The 20,893-nt window shown below is 44.9% G+C and overlaps 1 protein-coding gene across 1 annotated transcript in view; it reads right to left on the reverse strand.

The window, feature by feature from the left end:
* The window catches only part of LOC138967681 (uncharacterized), an 86,585-nt gene that overhangs the window by 20,834 nt on the left and 44,858 nt on the right, over positions 1-20,893 (reverse strand). The window contains exons 14-27 of the mRNA XM_070340322.1: positions 20,066-20,147; positions 18,691-18,845; positions 16,251-16,391; positions 14,931-15,053; positions 14,281-14,467; positions 13,644-13,862; positions 10,630-10,882; positions 7,963-8,142; positions 7,219-7,348; positions 6,731-6,856; positions 5,557-5,665; positions 4,780-4,963; positions 3,192-3,253; positions 649-761 (exon numbers count right to left, since the gene is read on the reverse strand). Of these exons, the coding sequence (XP_070196423.1) occupies positions 649-761; positions 3,192-3,253; positions 4,780-4,963; positions 5,557-5,665; positions 6,731-6,856; positions 7,219-7,348; positions 7,963-8,142; positions 10,630-10,882; positions 13,644-13,862; positions 14,281-14,467; positions 14,931-15,053; positions 16,251-16,391; positions 18,691-18,845; positions 20,066-20,147 (2,064 nt within the window). The remainder of the gene's footprint in view (positions 1-648; positions 762-3,191; positions 3,254-4,779; positions 4,964-5,556; positions 5,666-6,730; positions 6,857-7,218; positions 7,349-7,962; positions 8,143-10,629; positions 10,883-13,643; positions 13,863-14,280; positions 14,468-14,930; positions 15,054-16,250; positions 16,392-18,690; positions 18,846-20,065; positions 20,148-20,893) is intronic.

A 20,893-nucleotide genomic window follows, 5' to 3' on the forward strand; every position in this document is an offset into this window, starting at 1 on the left:
TTAACAGATGATGATGATGATTGGAGATTAACAGATGAAGATGATGATGGTTGGATATTAACAGATGATGATGGTTGGAGATTAACAGATGATGATGATGGTTGGAGATTAACAGATGATGATGATGGTTGGAGATTAACAAATGATGATGGTTGGAGATTAACAAATGATGATGATGATGGTTGGAGATTAACAAATGATGATGATGATGATAGTTGGAGATTAACAAATGATGATGATGATGATAGTTGGAGATTAACAAATGATGATGATGATGGTTGGAGATTAACAAATGCACAAGTACATAGCAATTTGGTGGGTGAGTACAAAACTTGTCAGTACACATGTTGATAGGGCCTGTGGAGAAGCGGCATGAGCAAGAAAAATCAGTTCCACTGTTACCATCTTGCCCAACTCACCTCAACACACACGCCTCCCAAGACCACCCCATCCCTCTCCCCACACACACATACTTTTTACACTTTGTATCCCCATCACCTTCTGCATGCAAAATGTTACAGGCTACGCAACTGGTTCTGCCCCCTCCCTCCGCTTGCAGCTATACGAGAGAAATAAATGACCCCCTCCCCTCGCTCCCTCTGCTTGCAACTGTACTTGCAACCAGAGCAAGAGGCCCAGGCGTCTCACCCCCTGGTTGCGGCGGTCTCAGTGGAGCTGCTGTCAGACATGTGTTCCCCTGAGGCCCTGTCAGGGTTGCTCTCACAACTGTTCACTGAACTCGTGCGCTCCCGGCTCTGAGTCTGCACAGAAAGAAACACGTCAAGAAAGGTCAAGGCCATGTCACAAAGGAATGGCAGCACACTTACAATAAAAGTCCACAGGCAGAGAGAGCTATGCTCAACCTGTCTCTTGGCATAACAAAACGGTACATGTGTATTGTATCATATAGTCCTGTGAGGTTACCCACATGGAAATTGGAGATGCCATTTAGTATGGCACTACCCACTTTTTTTAACCTTTTTTCTGCATGCGTGTGTTCATGTTTCCAAGCCCTGAGACTTTCACGGTGTACTTAATAAATAAATCCCTTTCAAAATATAGGGGTCGAACCTCAGCAACAGTCAGTCAGTCAAACAGTTTATTTACCAAATGCAAAGCACAGGATTTTGTTATGGTGTATGCATCCAAACTTCACACTCCTTCCACACGCATATTATATCATAATAAATATGTACAGATAAAGTGTTCAATTTCACTGGGCCTATTTACATGTGTACACCAACCAGACAGTTCAAAACAGACTGGTTGTTCTTTTAGCACCAATTTGACAGGAGTAATCACAGGTTACATGGATAAAGATAAATGAATTCCCTAAAATCATATCTAAAAATATAGTCATCAATATAATAAATCTGAGTACATGCTAACACAGTTATTCAAAGGACACAACCCTTACATCTATTAAGATATTTCATTTAAGGATACTCGATCCCAGTGCAAGTTCTCCCCACAGTGAGGCAAAGAAGTCAGAAACTGGTAATGAGGGTTTACTGTTTGATTGTGTGTTTGGCAGGTGTGAGTGTGTTGTTGCCATACCTTGTTGTGTTTGGCAGGTGTGCGTGTGTTGTTGCCATACCTTGCTGTGCTTGGCAGGTGTGAGTGTGTTGTTGCCATACCTTGTTGTGCTTGGCAGGTGTGAGTGTGTTGTTGCCATACCTTGTTGTGTTTGGCAGGTGTGAGTGTGTTGTTGCCATACCTTGCTGTGTTTGGCAGGTGTGAGTGTGTTGTTGCCATACCTTGTTGTGTTTGGCAGGTGTGAGTGTGTTGTTGCCATACCTTGTTGTGTTTGGCAGGTGTGAGTGTGTTGTTGCCATACCTTGCTGTGTTTGGCAGGTGTGAGTGTGTTGTTGCCATACCTTGTTGTGCTTGGCAGGTGTGAGTGTGTTGTTGCCATACCTTGTTGTGTTTGGCAGGTGTGAGTGTGTTGTTGCCATACCTTGTTGTGTTTGGCAGGTGTGAGTGTGTTGTTGCCATACCTTGCTGTGTTTGGCAGGTGTGAGTGTGTTGTTGCCATACCTTGTTGTGCTTGGCAGGTGTGAGTGTGTTGTTGCCATACCTTGCTGTGTTTGGCAGGTGTGAGTGTGTTGTTGCCATACCTTGCTGTGTTTGGCAGGTGTGAGTGTGTTGTTGCCATACCTTGCTGTGCTTGGCAGGTGTGAGTGTGTTGTTGCCATACCTTGCTGTGCTTGGCAGGTGTGAGTGTGTTGTTGCCATACCTTGTTGTGTTTGGCAGGTGTGTGTTGTTGCCATACCTTGTTGTGCTTGGCAGGTGTGAGTGTGTTGTTGCCATACCTTGTTGTGTTTGGCAGGTGTGAGTGTGTTGTTGCCATACCTTGTTGTGTTTGGCAGGTGTGAGTGTGTTGTTGCCATACCTTGTTGTGTTTGGCAAGTGTGGGTGTGTTGTTGCCATACCTTGCTGTGTTTGGCAGGTGTGAGTGTGTTGTTGCCATACCTTGTTGTGTTTGGCAGGTGTGAGTGTGTTGTTGCCATACCTTGTTGTGTTTGGCAGGTGAGTGTGTTGTTGCCATACCTTGCTGTGTTTGGCAGGTGTGAGTGTGTTGTTGCCATACCTTGTTGTGCTTGGCAGGTGTGAGTGTGTTGTTGCCATACCTTGCTGTGTTTGGCAGGTGTGAGTGTGTTGTTGCCATACCTTGCTGTGCTTGGCAGGTGTGAGTGTGTTGTTGCCATACCTTGCTGTGCTTGGTAGGTGTGAGTGTGTTGTTGCCATACCTTGCTGTGTTTGGCAGGTGTGAGTGTGTTGTTGCCTTACCTTGTTGTGTTTGGCAGGTGTGAGTGTGTTGTTGCCATACCTTGTTGTGTTTGGCAGGTGTGAGTGTGTTGTTGCCATACCTTGTTGTGTTTGGCAGGTGTGAGTGTGTTGTTGCCATACCTTGTTGTGTTTGGCAGGTGTGAGTGTGTTGTTGCCATACCTTGCTGTGCTTGGCAGGTGTGAGTGTGTTGTTGCCATACCTTGCTGTGCTTGGCAGGTGTGAGTGTGTTGTTGCCATACCTTGTTGTGTTTGGCAGGTGTGAGTGTGTTGTTGCCATACCTTGCTGTGTTTGGCAGGTGTGAGTGTGTTGTTGCCATACCTTGTTGTGTTTGGCAGGTGTGAGTGTGTTGTTGCCATACCTTGTTGTGTTTGGCAGGTGTGAGTGTGTTGTTGCCATACCTTGCTGTGCTGGGCAGTGGGACGGAACGTCTGATTGGATCTGGGCGTCACGATGTCAGTCACTGAAACACAGACGGATATATCATAAATACAAACAGAAGGAACTTTCTATTTCAAAAGGAAATTTCATGGTTATCCTCATATTGTGAATGAAAAACAGCTATGACATCAACACATCCAGCAGCCTGAGACCCTTGCTTCTGCTCTTACAACAACACACAAGGCTTCAATTACCTTTGGTCGGGCGTTAATTACCTTTGGTCGGGCGTCAATTACCTTTGGTCGGGCGTCAATTACCTTTGGTCGGGCGTTAATTACCTTTGGTCGGGCGTTAATTACCTTTGGTCGGGCGTTAATTACCTTTGGTCGGGCGTTAATTACCTTTGGTCGGGCGTTAATTACCTTTGGTCGGGCGTCAATTACCTTTGGTCGGGCGTCAATTACCTTTGGTCGGGCGTCAATACCCGATGAAGACCTCGAAGTTTCAAATGCAAGCATGTTAATGTGTAAGTGTTAATGCCTGTATTGTATGATGAATTGAATTTGATGTTTTAATGTGTATTGGGTTTAAAAGTCCTAATGTAGTATTATAATACAGTATGCCTGTTGTTAGTTGTTTAATGTGTTGCCCCACAGTCTGTGTTACATCTTCGTTCTGTTTTAGATCTGTACGCTTTTATGTAAGTTCTGTTTTATTGTCAGACTTTTTATGTGTAACTATGTGTCTATTACTTATCTTATGGATTTTTCATCTTTTTAAAAACAATTTTGCTATATCATCTTATATAACTAAAAGTGGTCGTTGTCTATGAATTTTTTTTGTTTAATGCTTGTATGTTATTTCTTACGAGGAAACTTTTTATATGTAAAATGTTGAATTTGAATGTCTGGTGTAAAGCGCCATGAGACTGCCATTTGGCGGTGAACAGTGCCATGAGACTGCCATTTGGCGGTGAACAGTGCCATGAGACTGCCATTTGGCGGTGAACAGTGCCATGAGACTGCCATTTGGCGGTGAACAGTGCCATGAGACTGCCATTTGGCGGTGAACAGTGCCATGAGACTGCCATTTGGCGGTGAACAGTGCCATGAGACTGCCATTTGGCGGTGAACAGTGCCATGAGACTGCCATTTGGCGGTGAACAGTGCCATGAGACTGCCATTTGGCGGTGAACAGTGCCATGAGACTGCCATTTGGCGGTGAACAGTGCCATGAGACTGCCATTTGGCGGTGAACAGTGCCATGAGACTGCCATTTGGCGGTGAACAGTGCCATGAGACTGCCATTTGGCGGTGAACAGTGCCATGAGACTGCCATTTGGCGGTGAACAGTGCCATGAGACTGCCATTTGGCGGTGAACAGTGCCATGAGACTGCCATTTGGCGGTGAACAGCGCCATGAGACTGCCATTTGGCGGTGAACAGTGCCATAAAAGAATGTTTTATTATTATTACCTCTCTCAAAGGTAGAAAAAAACCACACAATACATACAATAAGCCTAACATTATGAACATGGACAGACACAGACATATAGACAGAAAACACACACTCACCCCCCCCCCCCCCCCCCCCCCAACACACACACACCTGGAGTGAGCACTCTGTTGACATGTATGGATGACATGGAGCTGTCAATGACGGCACGGCAGTGAGTGTCGTCGTCTGTCATGTCGCTGGTGTTGTCAGCCTCGTTGCCGTCATCATCGTTGTCGGCACACCGCCCCCCCTCCTCCCTCCCTATTGTCAGCTCCTCCCTCAGCCACGTCGGCATCTATCACATCAAGACATGCACGTACATAGTACAGCACTCTATTGTCAGCTCCTCCCTCAGCCACGTCGGCATCTATCACATCAAGACATGCACGTACATAGTACAGCACTCTATTGTCAGCTCCTCCCTCAGCCACGTCGGCATCTATCAAATCAAGACATGCACGTACATAGTACAGCACTCTGTAAGTCAGCTGCCACACCACACAATGGGAAATAACTCACTTTCCAATTTGCTATTCTATTTACAATTTAACGGTGCCTAAAACTGTCCACCCCACAATATCAAGGACAAATCATCATACAAATGTTAACCCACTTGCTTAACAAGTAAAACTAGAACAAGAACAAGAATTTATGTAGCCAGCAACAAAATAAAGGTAGCGTACATGCGAGTACTAAGCCCTCTCTGTCATCAGTATTCAACCCACTGCACTTTTCACATCAGTATTCAACCCACTGCACTTTTCACATCAGTATTCAACCCACTGCACTTTTCACATCAGTATTCAACCCACTGCACTTTTCATATCACTTTTCACATACATTCTCAATAACCAGAACAATCTATAACAAGAGAACAAAAAAACTCACAGTGCTGCGCAAGTCAATCTCGGAGGCTTCAGAGGAATACTCATCGCCCGCTTCGTGACTTGAAGTGGACAGCTGTTTGGGGTCACGACCTGTGTCCTGCGGTCTGCGTCTGTAATACACATCGAAGTTAACTTATACAGTATACAAAATGTACAACACGTACACATGGATTTGAAAATACATAGCAGACAAGTAAAACAGATTCATTATAGTATGGGTTTTTTTCAGCTGCTAGACGGGCGCAGTGGCGTGGTGGTAAGACGTCGGCCTCCTAATCGGAAGGTCGTGTGTTCGAATCCCGGTCGCTGCCGCCTGGTGGGTTAAAAGTGGAGATTTTTCCGATCTCCCAGGTCAACTTATGTGCAGACCTGCTAGTGACTTAACCCCCTTCGTGTGTACACGCAAGCACAAGACCAAGTGCGCACGGAAAAGATCCTGTAATCCATGTCAGAGTTCGGTGGGTTATAGAAACACAAAAATACCCAGCATGAGAGATGTTCAACGTGCGGGCTACTTCACCTGCCTTGACCTCTCACCAATTCATTGTAAAGCGCTTAGAGAACGTCAAGCGCTCTATAAATCTCCCATATTATTATTATTAGTTCGTACAGTATGCAAGCATGCGTAGTTTGGGTAGCCCTCTTAAACTCATGTTCAGCCCGCTACTAACTACAGCCGAACTAGGTTCGGCGAACTTTGCACTACATCATCAAATCAGGGGATTCCCCTATTTTTGGGTTGCAGCTGCAACATTCAAGGTTCGCCGATTCACTCCTGCAAGCCTTGCAGCGCGTCATCTGTAACCTTAGGTGAACTGACTTTTTATTGGTTGAATATTTGTGTATCTTCATCCTTGAAGAGTCAGAATAATGGCAGCTATAATGCATGAGAAGATCACCAGTTTTCTCACGTGATATTTCTTGATCATGTGACCGGTGTCACCGATACATTCTCCGCTAGTTAGTACACCGGACAAGGCACGGTGTAACATTCGCCGAACGTTTGCCGAACCCAGTTCGCTTGGTTCAGCTGTGGTTAGTAGCGCGTTTTACAATCAACTTCACCATACAAAAATTATATTTTGAATCACAACCAAAATGTGTTGAGAGTGGAACAGATGGCCAGAAACCTGGCACCACACAGTGTGAGAGTCATGGTCTGTGATGTCGTGTACCTGAAGCTGCGTTTCTTGAAGGTGCGTCGTCGGGGCGGGGGAGCAGTGGTCTCCACTTGGATGAAGAGATTCTCCCCATGACAGAACACGTTGCCTAGCAATACCTTCTCGTGACCTTGCTTGATCCTGACAACGATACAATATAATACATTACAATACAATACAACAAAATACAATACAATACAACACAACGCAACATAACGCAATACAATACGATATGATACAATACCAAACAATACAATAGAAAAATACTTCATTATCTCAAAATGACAAATGACATGTTGGCTGAATTTGTTTAACCATACAACATAAAAACACATCAATATGAGCAACTATTACACACACACACGCACGCATCTACCCACCAACACACACACACACACACACACACAGGCACGCACCCACCCACCAACACACACACACATGAAAGCGGTACAGAGAGAGAACAGACCTGATGATCTCGGTAGGTTCAAAGAGAGAGAACAGACCTGATGATCTCGGTAGGTTCAAAGAGAATGACCGAGTTGTCTGCCACAGCGTCTTTCTCCTTGTCCCGATCCTTCTCCTTCGTGTTGTCACGGCTGCCAGCACTCAACGACCGCCTGGCCATCGTGTCAGCTGAAAGTAAATAAAAACACAACCATGACATACACAGGGGAGATAGCTCAGTCGGTAGCAGCGCTGGCTTGAAACCAGTTGTCGCTATCGGCGTGTGCTTGATCCCCATGTTCGGCAAGGGATTTATTTCCCAGAGTAACCTTTTTGCAGACTCTCTTCGGTGTACGAACAACCCCCAGTGCAGGGGTGCGCAAGATAATGATCCCAAGGTCACAGGGAAAGTCTCAGGGTTTGAGAAGCGCTAATACATTCATGCAGGAAACAAATGGGTAGCGTGTTTCTGTTGCTGCACACTATTCCCAGGGATAGCAGCCTGAATGTAATGGAGGGAACTCCCCAAGGACAAGAAGATACACCAAACACCAAACACACACACAACCATGATACACACACAACACAGTACACAAACACAACACTACACCCCCCACACACACACACATGCAAACACACACACATATATATACAAACACACACATACAAACACACAAACACAAACACACACAAACACAGACACACGCACAAACACACACACACACACAAACACACACACACACACACACACACACACACACACACACACACACACACACACACACACACAACACAACACTCACACAGAGGTCTGAAGCCAGCCCCAGGGTCAGAGAGGGTGTCACCATTGACCCCCGTGTCCATCCCCTCCCTGCTGCCTCCCGTTGTCATGGAAACCCCACTGTCACCATGGTGACCACTGGGCATGGAGGCTGGGGTTGGGTGCTCTGCATCTGCACATTTTGGGCTGACACTGGAATTTTCTGAAAGTAATGTAAAACAATAGTCTACATTATTGTGCACTGTTTATGGAATGAACAGCTAAAAATCACAAGAAAAAACACCACAACCCGCCACCACCACCACATCAGCAAGAATGACCCTGCAGTAAATGCAAAATAATCCATCCACTCTATGAAAACAACAGGAAATACCTTGAAAAGAACAAGCACACAAACACATATTTATCTTTCTTGGTTCTCTTCCTTTCTTACCGACCGCTACCAGACTGTTTCGATTGACAAACTGAACTCTGACCCCATCAGGCTTGAGTGCGGAGTCCCTCAGGGCTCAGTCCTTGGGCCTGTACTGTTTACTCTCTACACTCAACCTCTTGACCACATCCTTGACCGACACAACGTTCTCCACCACTCTTTTGCCGACGACTCTCAACTTCACAACAGCTCTTCCCCTGACCAGTCTGAATCTCTTCTTTCCTCTATCTCTGACACTATCACTGACGTGCAGAATTGGATGACAGAAAACAAACTTCAGCTCAATAGCAACAAAACTGAAGCTATCCTAATAGGCACTATATCCAAACTCTCCAAAGCCACCTCCGACTCTCTTCAACTCTCTGACTCTTCTGTCCCTCTGTCTTCTGCTGTCAAAAACCTCGGAGTCACTCTAGACAACACCCTTTCCATGAAACAACACATCTCTTCTGTCTCTCGCACCTGCTACTTCCAACTCCGCCGCATCGCCACTATCCACAAGTACCTCACCACAGATGCTACCGCCAAACTGGTCACTTCCACCATTCTCTCATGTCTTGACTATTGTAACTCTCTCTTGGCGGGTCTTCCCTCTTCTTCTATCTCTCGTCTCCAACGCATTCAAAATAGCTCTGCCCGTCTTGTCTTACGAAAGAAAAAGAGAGATCACACCACCCCCCTCCTAAATCAGCTCCACTGGTTGCCCGTTCCTGCCCGTATCACCTACAAAATCAACACTCTCACCTACAAATGCCTCCATGGTCTCGCCCCTGCCTATCTCTCCGACTCTCTCTCTCTCTATGTCCCTTCACGAGCACTCAGATCATCTGCCGACTCCCTCAAGCTCAACATCCCCCACACCAAACTCAAAACAGCAGGTCAACGCTCATTTTCTTTCCAAGCACCTAGCCAATGGAACACACTACCTCTCCCCCTCCGTCAACAACAGTCCCTCGAATCATTCAAATCTGCACTCAAGACATTCCTTTTTTCCAAATAATCCATGCATTCTACACTGCCCACCCCATCCCACCCTGAATAACTGTACATATTTTAATGGTTGATGGTGTGTGTGTGCTAGTGACTTTAAGTCTCCGTGTGTGTGAATGAGTGTATGTGCGCCTTGAGTCGCCTGTTGGTGAGATATGTGCGCGTTATAAATATTCGTATTATTATTATTATTATTATTATTATTATTATAATCAATTTCTCTGCCTATCCAATAAATCACCATGTAGTCAACCACTCAAACAGGAACATTAATTCACAACCAGTCAACCAACCACTGAACCAGGTCATAGATCAATAAATCCCAAAATCAATTAACCAAGAAATTCATTAATCTTTTGTCTAAAAAATCCACCAAAAAGCAATTAAACAAATAATCCATAAATCTTCTAACCAACACATTCCTCTACAATCAGTGAACCAAGACATACAGAAATCCTCTAACCAACAAATCCACCTATCAATGAACAGAAAATGTCATTAGTCTACCTCTGTCATCTGAGAAACCAAGGGAAGTAAGCGGTCTAAATGATACAACATACAACAAACAACATACAACATACAGCATACAACATACAACATACAGCATACAGCATACAACAAACAACATACAGCATACAACATACAACAAACAACATACAGCATACAGCATACAACAAACAACATACAACAAACAACAAACAGCATACAACATACAACAAACAACATACAACAAACAACATGTGTCATGGAGTACGTGAGAGTAATGCATACAACATGTGTCATGGAGTACGTGAGAGTAATGCATACAACATGTGTCATGGAGTACGTGAGAGTAATGCATACAACATGTGTAATGGAGTAAGTGAGAGTAATGCATACAACATGTGTAATGGAGTAAGTGAGAGTAATGCATACAACATGTGTAATGGAGTAAGTGAGAGTAATGCATACAACATGTGTAATGGAGTAAGTGAGAGTAATGCATACAACATGTGTAATGGAGTAAGTGAGAGTAATGCATACAACATGTGTCATGGAGTAAGTGAGAGTAATGCATACAACATGTGTCATGGAGCAAGTGAGAGTAATGCATACAACATGTGGAATAGAGTAAATGAGAGTTATGCATACAACATGTGGAATAGAGTAAGTGAGAGTTATGCATACAACATGTGTAATGGAGTAAGTGAGAGTAATGCAGAACCCAACTCCTGGAACCTGCGAGAATAAAAAGGATTGAAATTACAAGCGACTTTCATCCTGTACCTTTGCCTGCAGCACTGCCCCCAGTGTCCCCTGTGTCTGGCAGAGGAGCGTTTCTGGGTGTGACCTCCTCCCTCCCCCCCTCCCCCACCGTCCCCCCCTCGGTGTCGGCCAGCAAACTGTTGATGCTGGAGCGACTGCTGTCGGTGTTGTCGTCGTCGGGGCGCGAGAGGGCAGCGGTGTAGCGCAGGCCCCAGTAGAACAGCTGGTGGTCCCGACTGCTGGCCACGGTGTAGTGGTCACCGCACCGCACGTGCTGCACGTTCAGAGGACATTTTAACTTGAACAACTACCGTATTTGACGGATTACAAGACGCACCGTTTTATAAGCCGCACCCCCGACTTTTAACAAAAACAAGAAGAGCAAACGCTCGATCGAGTCACTTTCGCAGTTCTGAATATTATATGAGGCATCAGATGGACAGGAAGAAATTGCTATTCACAACACAATGAGTCACGTTCACATAAAATTTGAGCCCGGTCACTTTTATAGTTTCCGAGAAAAGCCCAACGTTAAGTTGTGTGTTGCCAAACAGAAAAGGCTAGTTATCTCCCTTGTTTTTCTGATAACGTTCGTAAAAGGCTACAGATGTAAATACTTTGATGTAAAGAATAATCCTACAAAGTTTCAATCACATCCGATGAACTTTGTCAAAGATATAAAATGTCTAATTTTTCCTTTGACGCTGACCTGTGACCTTGAAAAAGGTCAAAGGTCAACGAAACCATCGTTAAAGTGTAGAGGTCATTGGAGGTCACGACTAAACAAAATATGAGCCCGATCGCTTTGATAGTTTCCGAGAAAGATATAAAATGTCTAATTTTTCCTTTGACGCTGACCTGTGACCTTGAAAAAGGTCAAAGGTCAACGAAACCATCGTTAAAGTGTAGAGGTCATTGGAGGTCACGACTAAACAAAATATGAGCCCGATCGCTTTGATAGTTTCCGAGAAAAGTCCAACGTTAAGGTGGTGTCTACGGACGGCCGGCCGGCCGGCCGGCCGGACAGACTAACACTGACCGATTACATAGAGTCACTTTTTCTCAAGTGACTCAAAAATTGGGACGAGCCACGTATAGGCCGCGTCACTATATTAGCCGCCGTCGAAAAAAATATAATCAGATCGTGTCAATCAATCAAAACAACCAGGCAAACGAAAGTACGGTATTTGGCGAAATCGGCTCCGAGAATAAACAAGTGAAACAAAGAAGAAAAGTGAAAAAATTTGAAGAAAAATATCACACACACAATTTGTAACCAACACACACATGTAGTCCCGCCCAGAATAAGCTTTTTGGGGATGATTTACGACTTTTGCGCACATTTCGAGCAGACGAAAACACAACATGGCGGCTCTCGCTCCTCCAACTATCGCGAGACACAAAAAAACGAAATCTCGCGCGCGCGAGATCCTGATACATCCGGTGTTTTTCTGTACGCTATCTTGTCACGACGACTTGTTGACAAACGAAGATTCGCCAAAGAAAGAGGAAAGCGCCGAGTCTTGAGTAGAGAGCTAATAAAGTACCGGTAACCGCTAATCGAGCGAAATGAAAATCCGCGGCGACTTCCATTAGGTGAATGCTATTCAAGTTTAGGTAACGTTTTAGCCGCATCTTTTTATAAGCCGCAATGCGATTTTTTTGGAAAAAAAAGTGGCGGCTTGTAGTCCGTCAAATACGGTGCCTGTCTTTTGGTCTTGGTTTGTGAATCGTGACATCTTTATTTCTTCTTTCTGTTCTATTGTCCGTCTTCTTCTTTGCTTTGATTCGTGTTTTGTGTTCCTGAGGAAGACCTCAGGGTCAAAATGTCGAACACTGTGATTTGAATTGTCTTCATTAACACGTGAGTACAGTATGTTTTTGGCTTTTTATTATTGAGCAACAACATCATCTTTAAGAGCAAACACATGAACAATGGAGCAATGACATTGAGGTAAAGCAAGATAACAAGTTGCTAATTGCCTTGTCAATCTCACGCCTGCCTCTTGTTGCTAATTGCCCTGTCAATCTCACGCCTGCCTCTTGTTGCTAATTGCCCTGTCAATCTCACGCCTGCCTGTTAGACTATCTACATAATCTCGTGTGGAAGAAAACTACGTCCCACGACAAAGTCTGAATAGCAGGTACTTTTTTGTTTTCAAGTCATGCTTGTGAGAAGTTCACAGTCTGTGCCTGATTTGTTGGCGCAATCAGCTTTGGGTGACGACTATCACTTGCTGCAGGCAGTGGGGACACCAATAACCACAGACACAATGACAGACACAATGACAGACACAATGACAGACACAATGACAGACACAATGACAGACACAATGACAGACACAATGACAGACACAATGACAGACACAATGACAGACACAATGACAGACACAATGACAGACACAATGACAGACACAATGACAGACACAATGACAGACACAATGACAGACACAATGACAGACACAATGACAGACACAATGACAGACACAATGACAGACACAATGACAGACACAATGACAGACACAATGACAGACACAATGACAGACACAATGACAGACACAATGACAGGCAGTGGAGAAGAAAAAACACACAAATAAGGGAAGAACAGAGACTCAGGTATATCAAATAAACACCCCTAAAAGAGAGTAGATCGGCATCTCTGTTACGCAAACAGATGCAGCCACGCACATTTTTACACACACACACATATACAGACATAGACGCAGAGACACAGACACAGACATACACAGACACAGATATGTGCATTTTTGAATCAGGTGTTTGAATGTTTGAATGTTTTGCCTGTGTTAGTATGCTTGCAGATTGTATTGATGTAGTGTTTAAGTTTCGTTGTTCACTTGTGTGCTGAATGCTGCTGCACATGCTTTTGCTTTGCTTTGTATGTATTATGTATGTTTGTCATTGTAAAGCGCTTTGAGAACGTAAAGCGCTCTATAAATCTCCCATATTATTATTATTATTATATGCACCGACTTACACAGACACATTCACCGACAGACATACACTTTACTCACATGTATGGAGACGTGGGAGAGAGACTTGAGCTCGACGGGAGCGTGAAAGGCCTTGACATTGGTGGTGCCAAGTTGACCCTCAGTGTTCCGACCGAATGTGTACACATGACCCGCCTCCACGATGACTGCTGAGTGGTGACTGCCCATCGCCACGGCAACCACTCGATGACGCGCCAAGGCTCGCACAGGGGTAGGAACGTTTCTGCCCTCTACTTCTGTCTGTGGACACAAAATGAAATATTGCATAAAAAAGAAAAAGGAAAGAAAGTCAGAATACTCAGCTGGCAAAGAAACAGAGGCAGGTAAAAGACCTCATTCTGGTCATTATGTCACAAGTGCGGGTGGCTGATCACACCTAAATACGCACAAACCTGGGTAGCGCAACTCTTGTTGCTGCTAGCTTTCCTCTGGGAGCAACAGACCTGAATTTCCCAGCAAGGGGATAATACAGTAAAGTAAATGAAGTGATGGTACAGTGGAACCCCCCTTTTAAGACCCCCCTTTTAAGACCCCCCTTTTAAGACACCCCAATTTAAGACACCCTCCGTTTTAAGACGCTGGTTTCTCAGACTTGTGAAGGTTTTAAAAGGGGGGTCCACTGTACTAAAAGTAAAATAAATGAAATGAGAGTCTATACCTTTGTGAAGATGTTCTTCATGGCCATGAGGAAGCCCTGTCTGTTGTTGAGTCCCAGCTTGTTGAAGTCGTTGCTGCCACAGGCGAACACGCCGCCCATGTCTGTGATGAACATTGTGCCGTCCACCCCGCACTGGACGTCTCGTATCACCACCCCCTCCTCTATTCCCACCCTCACTGGGTGACACCTGGGAAACAGACAGACAGACATCATGTACAGGCTGACCCAAAACAAATGCAACCCACAAAAATGCTAATAACTTCTACATCTGTTGACTGAATTACTTTATATTTGGTGTACATTAAATTCAGTGTTGCATGACCAGTCCACAAAATGGAAAGTTTGTTTTACATTCTACAGGTATTCTACATTGCAATTGCATCTATTTTGATAACAAGAAGGAAGAAAAAAAGGGAGTTAGCAAGAACAAAAAGAGAAAAAATTACAACTTCTTTTTAAACAATAGGAAAAAGGATTGAAAACAAGATGCTTGTCACATGTCAGCCAACAAAAACACAAACAAAGCGAAGAAGTTTTGACTAACAATGAAGTTAACTTGTAAGGGATTAATCGTGACATGACGAGAAGAAAGACGAGAGACAAGACGAGATCTGTACAAACACTGTGAGAGATGACAAAGAAGCACTCACTGGTTGTCCTCGCTGCCGAGCCCCAGTTGACCTTTGTCCCCCTGACCCCAGCAGTACACCTCCCCCTCCCTCTCCACCACCGCCATGTGGTGACCCCCGCACGACACTGCCACAACATCCACACTGCAACAAGAAGACAACAGTTACAGTCGCTCAATACGCCTCACCCTCCCTCCCCACCACCGCCACGTGGTGACCCCCGCACGACACCGCCACCACATCCTCACTGCAACAACAATACAACAGTTACAGTCGCCAAATACGCCTCCCCCTCCCTCCCCACCACCGCCACGTCATGACCCCCGCACGACACCGCCACCACATCCACACTGCAACAACAATACAACAGTTACAGTCGCTAAATATGGCTCACCCTCCCTCCCCACCACCACCACGTGGTGACCCCCGCACGACACCGCCACCACATCCACACTGCAACAACAATACAACAGTTACAGTCGCCAAATACGCCTCCCCCTCCGTCCCCACCACCACCACGTGGTGACCCCCGCACGACTCCGCCACTACGTCCACACTGCAACAACAATACAACAGTTACAGTCGCTAAATACACCTCCCCTCCCTCCCCACCACCACCACGTGGTGACCCCCGCACGACACCGCCACCACATCCACACTGCAACAACAATACAACAGTTACAGTTGCCAAACAACAACAATTCAATTCACTTCAAGCAGTTCAAGCTGCCAGCTGGCAGACAAACAAACACAAGTTTTCTGTTCCAGATTCTCCAAGTAAAAGTAACAGGGTGATCTTAAAAATAAATGCAATCCACAAAAATTGCTAATAATTTCTTCATCTGTTGACCCTATTTCTTCATATTTGGTCAAAGTTATCTTCAGCTTGTGCAAGATTTGTCCACAAAATAGCAAGTGTTTGTAAGTCAAACGGTCTGACTTTTGTGCTCTTTCCAAAAAGAAAAGAAAATCCTAACTTTGAGGACTAATTATGCATAAGCTGAAGTAAATGCATACCAAATATGACGTCATTGGGTCAACAGATAAAGAAGTTATTAGCAATTTTGTGGATCGCATTTTGTTGGTGTCACCATCTTTATCAGAACATAGATTTGGTTTGATGTGTAATGCATGACCTTTTGATGTTCTTTGATGAATTTGTATGCTGCAACTACTTAGCATATGTACCGGTCAGCTGTTACCCACTGTCACTATTCTCAATTTCAGCCAATCTGATCCCGCGGCTGCGTCCCACCCGTTTGGGTTTGACCCAGTGTTGCTTTGTGCACCCCGGCCCAGGTCTGACAATAAAGACCCCTGTCAATCTAGAGTTGTGCCCACCTCAACAGGGCCTCAATGAGGCGGGGCTTCAGGGCGTTGGACCAATCAGAGTGGCCGAGACAACCCAACGCTCCACTGCCACAGGTCAGCACCAGGCCATTGTCGCTGCTGAACGCGCTGAAATCATCCCCGCAACACGCCCTGGACATACACACAAACATACCTGTGTTTACACATCTACAAGTTACAACGCACTGAAGTCCTCCCCGCAACACGCCCTGGACAAACACACAAACATACCTGTGTTCACACATCTACAAGTTACAACGCGCTGAAATCATCCCCGCAACACGCCCTGGACATACACACAAACATACCTGTGTTTACACATCTACAAGTTACAACGCACTGAAGTCCTCCCCGCAACACGCCCTGGACAAACATAGACACGTGTCTCACTTTTAAACACAAAGTCCACACAACAGTCGTAATCACTATATTGACATCTTGTCGCTGCCTTCTTCAGGATGGTAAAAAGTAAGGAATATGTCTCACTTTTAGATCCATACTCATGTGTTGAGGTCATCCTTGGCAAATGCACAGCAAGTTAGTCAAATCTTAAGTATGAATAAAACTGGAGACCATCCACAGCTAAGACAATATACTGTGATTAACTATTAAAATCATGAACATAATTATTATTATTATTATTATGAACATTTGTGCACCTAATCTAAATATAGCCCTAGGCGCTTACAAAATCTATATATGTATATATACGACTTGTGTCTGTCTGTCTATCTGTCTGTGTGTGTGTGTGTGTTTGATCGCCATGCACGGCCAAAGTTCTCGATGGATCTGCTTCAAATTTGGTGTCCATATTCAGATACACCCTGCACAAAATCTGGTCGATGAGATATTTCAACACGTGCTCTCAGCGCGCAGCGCTGAACCGATTTTGGTTCCACCTCAGCTACCCGGGCCCCCATACCGACACACCAAAGCCAAAGTTCTCGGTGGATCTTTTTCAAATTTGGACACCGTATTCAGCTACACCCCGGACACAATATCATCGATGAGATATTTCAACATGTGCTCTCAGCGCGCAGCGCTGAACCGATTTTGGGTTTTCTGTTCATTTCACCATTCCCAGTAACTCTTCCTTATCTTCTCCATGTTTTCAGCGTTTACCTCCCTTCCTTCGTATGGTGCACTATAGTATGAGGGGGCATCTTCGGATATTCCCGGCGTTCTGTTACTATTTTTAGAAGGTCACCGCAGTGTCCAGAACGTAAATTGGACCCGTAAATTATCCTCACTGTAAAAGTGCAAAGGTCGAATCAATTTATAGCCACGCGAAAAATACACTGTCATCTATCTCTCTATATATACGGCTTCTCTGTGTTTGTGTGTGTGTGTGTGTGTGTCTCTCTCTCTATGTGGGCAACACCTGTGGATTGTTCAGTTCTGTTTGTGATGTGGTCTGGCGGCTTTTGTGTATTTGTATGTACTGGCCTTCCTTTGAGAAGCCATAACAGTTCAAAAGGGCTTAGAGATAAGCTCTAAATTGCTCAATCCTGTTTGAGTGGAGTTCGCCTCCAAAGGTGATTAACACTGTTACATTCATGGTCAGGAATGGCATTATGGCCACTGAATCATTTTCGTGCTGTTCCCATTCCACGAATCTGGGAGGGACCTAAGCTTGGCGGGTCCATTGTTCGGACCCGGCAAAGCCGGCGTACGGCTCTAAGTATTTCATCCCGGCGAAGCCGGCTACCCGGCGAAGCGGGTATTCCTCTAGTATACAATACATAGTGAACATTATACGAAACACAAATCGACAAGGACCAAGACACTCGGACTCATACACTCGCAGACAGACGCACAGCGAGAACGCAACCCACTCACTCATACCAACTACAGGCACTTGCATTCTGAAGACGGAAAAACAGTCATAAATAAATAAATAAATTACTGGATACATAAAGTAAGTTGAGAGAAGAAGAATAGAGCTGGAAAGGGAAGAAGAAGGAGAGAGAAGGAGACAGATTAAGGACCAGCAGGAGAGGGGGATGGGTGGTCATTCAATCAATGACGCATATATCGCGCATATTCCGTGGGTACAGTTCTAGGCGCTCTGCAGTGATGCCGTGTGAGATGAAATTTTATACGGCCAGTAATTGCAGCCATTTCGGCGCATATTTACCTTTCACAGACTAGTGAGGGAAGAGGTGTGTTCTGAGTGAGGTTTTGAATGATTGCATAGATGTGGAGTGCCTGAGTGAGTGCGGGAGTTGGTTCCAGATGGATGGGGCCTGGTAAGAGAAGGTGCGCTGGCCATATGTTTTGGTGCGTGCTGGTGGTATCCTAAAAAGGCAGGTGTCTGCGGAGGATCTTAGGGAGCGAGAGGGGGAGTAGACACCAAGAAGGTCAGAAAGATAGGTAGGGGACGATAACACAAAGTTAAAATGGACAGAACAAAATGAAAGCTTTGACCTACATTGTGATCGATTTGCCCTTCAGCGCCTCCACAAGACGTGGACTGGATTGACCTTGACAGTCACCGTGACCCAGCTGACCTTTGTCTCCACGACCCCAGCTGTAGACCTGCCGCTCTGTTGTCACGACAACGACATGGTCAGAGCTGACGCCAACCTTAACAGAAAATACATGCTGTTTTCATTGGTTTGAATATTATGAATTTATAAATACAATATCGTCTGCCACTTTATTCTTTTGTTTCTGAGAGCAGAAGTATTTTGTTGTACTCCTTTGTTTTATCATAAATCCATGGCTTTGTAAACAGGTATCTAAATAAAATACTGTTAAACCAAATAATTACTGATATTCAGTCCATGAACAATTTTAAACCAATCCACAGTTCAACACACTCAGCCCCTTACTCTCCAGATCATCTCTTGTTTATCAACTCACTTTCTGGCTTCCTTGATACCTAGTTTGCTTACTCACAAAATACAACAACAACAACAACAACAACAACAACAACAACAACAACAACAACAACAACAACAACAACAAGTATAATAACAGCCTACATTCATAATCACCACACATGGTTGTCAAGATACAGGACAAGGGAGGTAACTAAAATCACCAAGGGAAACACACACAACCTTCCTTGGCAACTCAGACTTGCAGCTAGATAGTCACAATGCAAAACATGTCCCTACAAAACATGTCCCTATACAAAACCTGTCCCTATACAAAACATGTCCCAATACAAAATAAATCACAATGAAACCTCCCTTTTAAGACATTCACAAATCTTAGAAAATCATGTCTTCAAAACGAGGGAGTCTCAAAATGCGGGTAAATGTACAGAGGTTATGAACAGAAAGTCTGAGAATACTGGGTCTTAAAAGGGAGGGAGTCTTACATTGGGGGGGGCCTAAAAAGGGGTTCCACTGTAGTGAATCCAACACCAGTTATAAGATGATCCATCTGTCTTGCCCACAGAAACAAATATGTATGGACAAACAGGTAGACATACAGACAAACAGGTAGACATACAGACAGACAGACAGGTAGACATACAGACAGGTAGACATACAGACAGACAGGTAGACATACAGACAGATAGGTAGACATACAGACATACAGACAGACAGACAAACAGGTAGACATATAGACAGGTAGACATACAGACAGACAGGTAGACATACAGACAGATAGGTAGACATACAGACAGACAGACAAACAGGTAGACATACAGACAAACAGGTAGACATACAGACATACATACAGACAGATAGGTAGACATACAGACAGACAGGTAGACAGATGGAAAGACAGACAGACAGACAGACAATCAGACAGACAGACTGTCAGACATACAGACAGACACACACACACACCTGTTTGATCTTCATACGTGGGGGAAGTCCGGTGACGCAGGTCATGTTGCCAGTGGATGACTGGAGGTAGTACAGCACAGACCTACACCACACACACATTAACCCTTACACTGGTGCAATTCTGTAACACATGTTACATAGCCACTGGTGAATTAACAGAAAAAAATAACAAAAAACGATCATATAGGTTTTCGCATCCATGGGAGGTAATCGGAACCGACCAAACAGACTGAGCCAGTAGCGCGACATATGTCGTGACAACCAGGTGACAGTATACGCAAAGTAGCGCGACATATGTCGCGACAACCAGCCTAAGGGTTAACACACACACATTAACACCAACATATTAACATCAACATGTTATCACACACTTTGCAAAATCATTCCAATCTGCACACATGAACACTAACAACTTGTGCAACAAAACAGAACATTCCAACCAGATACTGTGCGACCAGATACAGAGCGACCAGATACAGTGCGAACAGATACAGTGCGACCAGATACAATGCGACCAGATACAGTGCGACCAGATACAGAGCGACCAGATACAGTGCGACCAGATACAGTGCGACCAGATACAGTGCGACCAGATACAGTGCGACCAGACACAGTGCGACCAGACACAGTGCGACCAGACACAGTGCGACCAGAGACAGTGCGACCAGATACAGTGCGACCAGATACAGTGCGACCAGACACAGTGCGACCAGACACAGTGCGACCAGACACAGTGCGACCAGCCACAGTGCGACCAGATACAGTGCGACCAGACACAGTGCGACTAGACACAGTGCGACCAGATACAGTGCGACCAGATACAGTGTG

The sequence above is a fragment of the Littorina saxatilis genome, linkage group LG5 (assembly GCF_037325665.1).
Source record: "Littorina saxatilis isolate snail1 linkage group LG5, US_GU_Lsax_2.0, whole genome shotgun sequence".
NCBI classification, from domain to species: Eukaryota; Metazoa; Mollusca; class Gastropoda; order Littorinimorpha; family Littorinidae; genus Littorina; species Littorina saxatilis.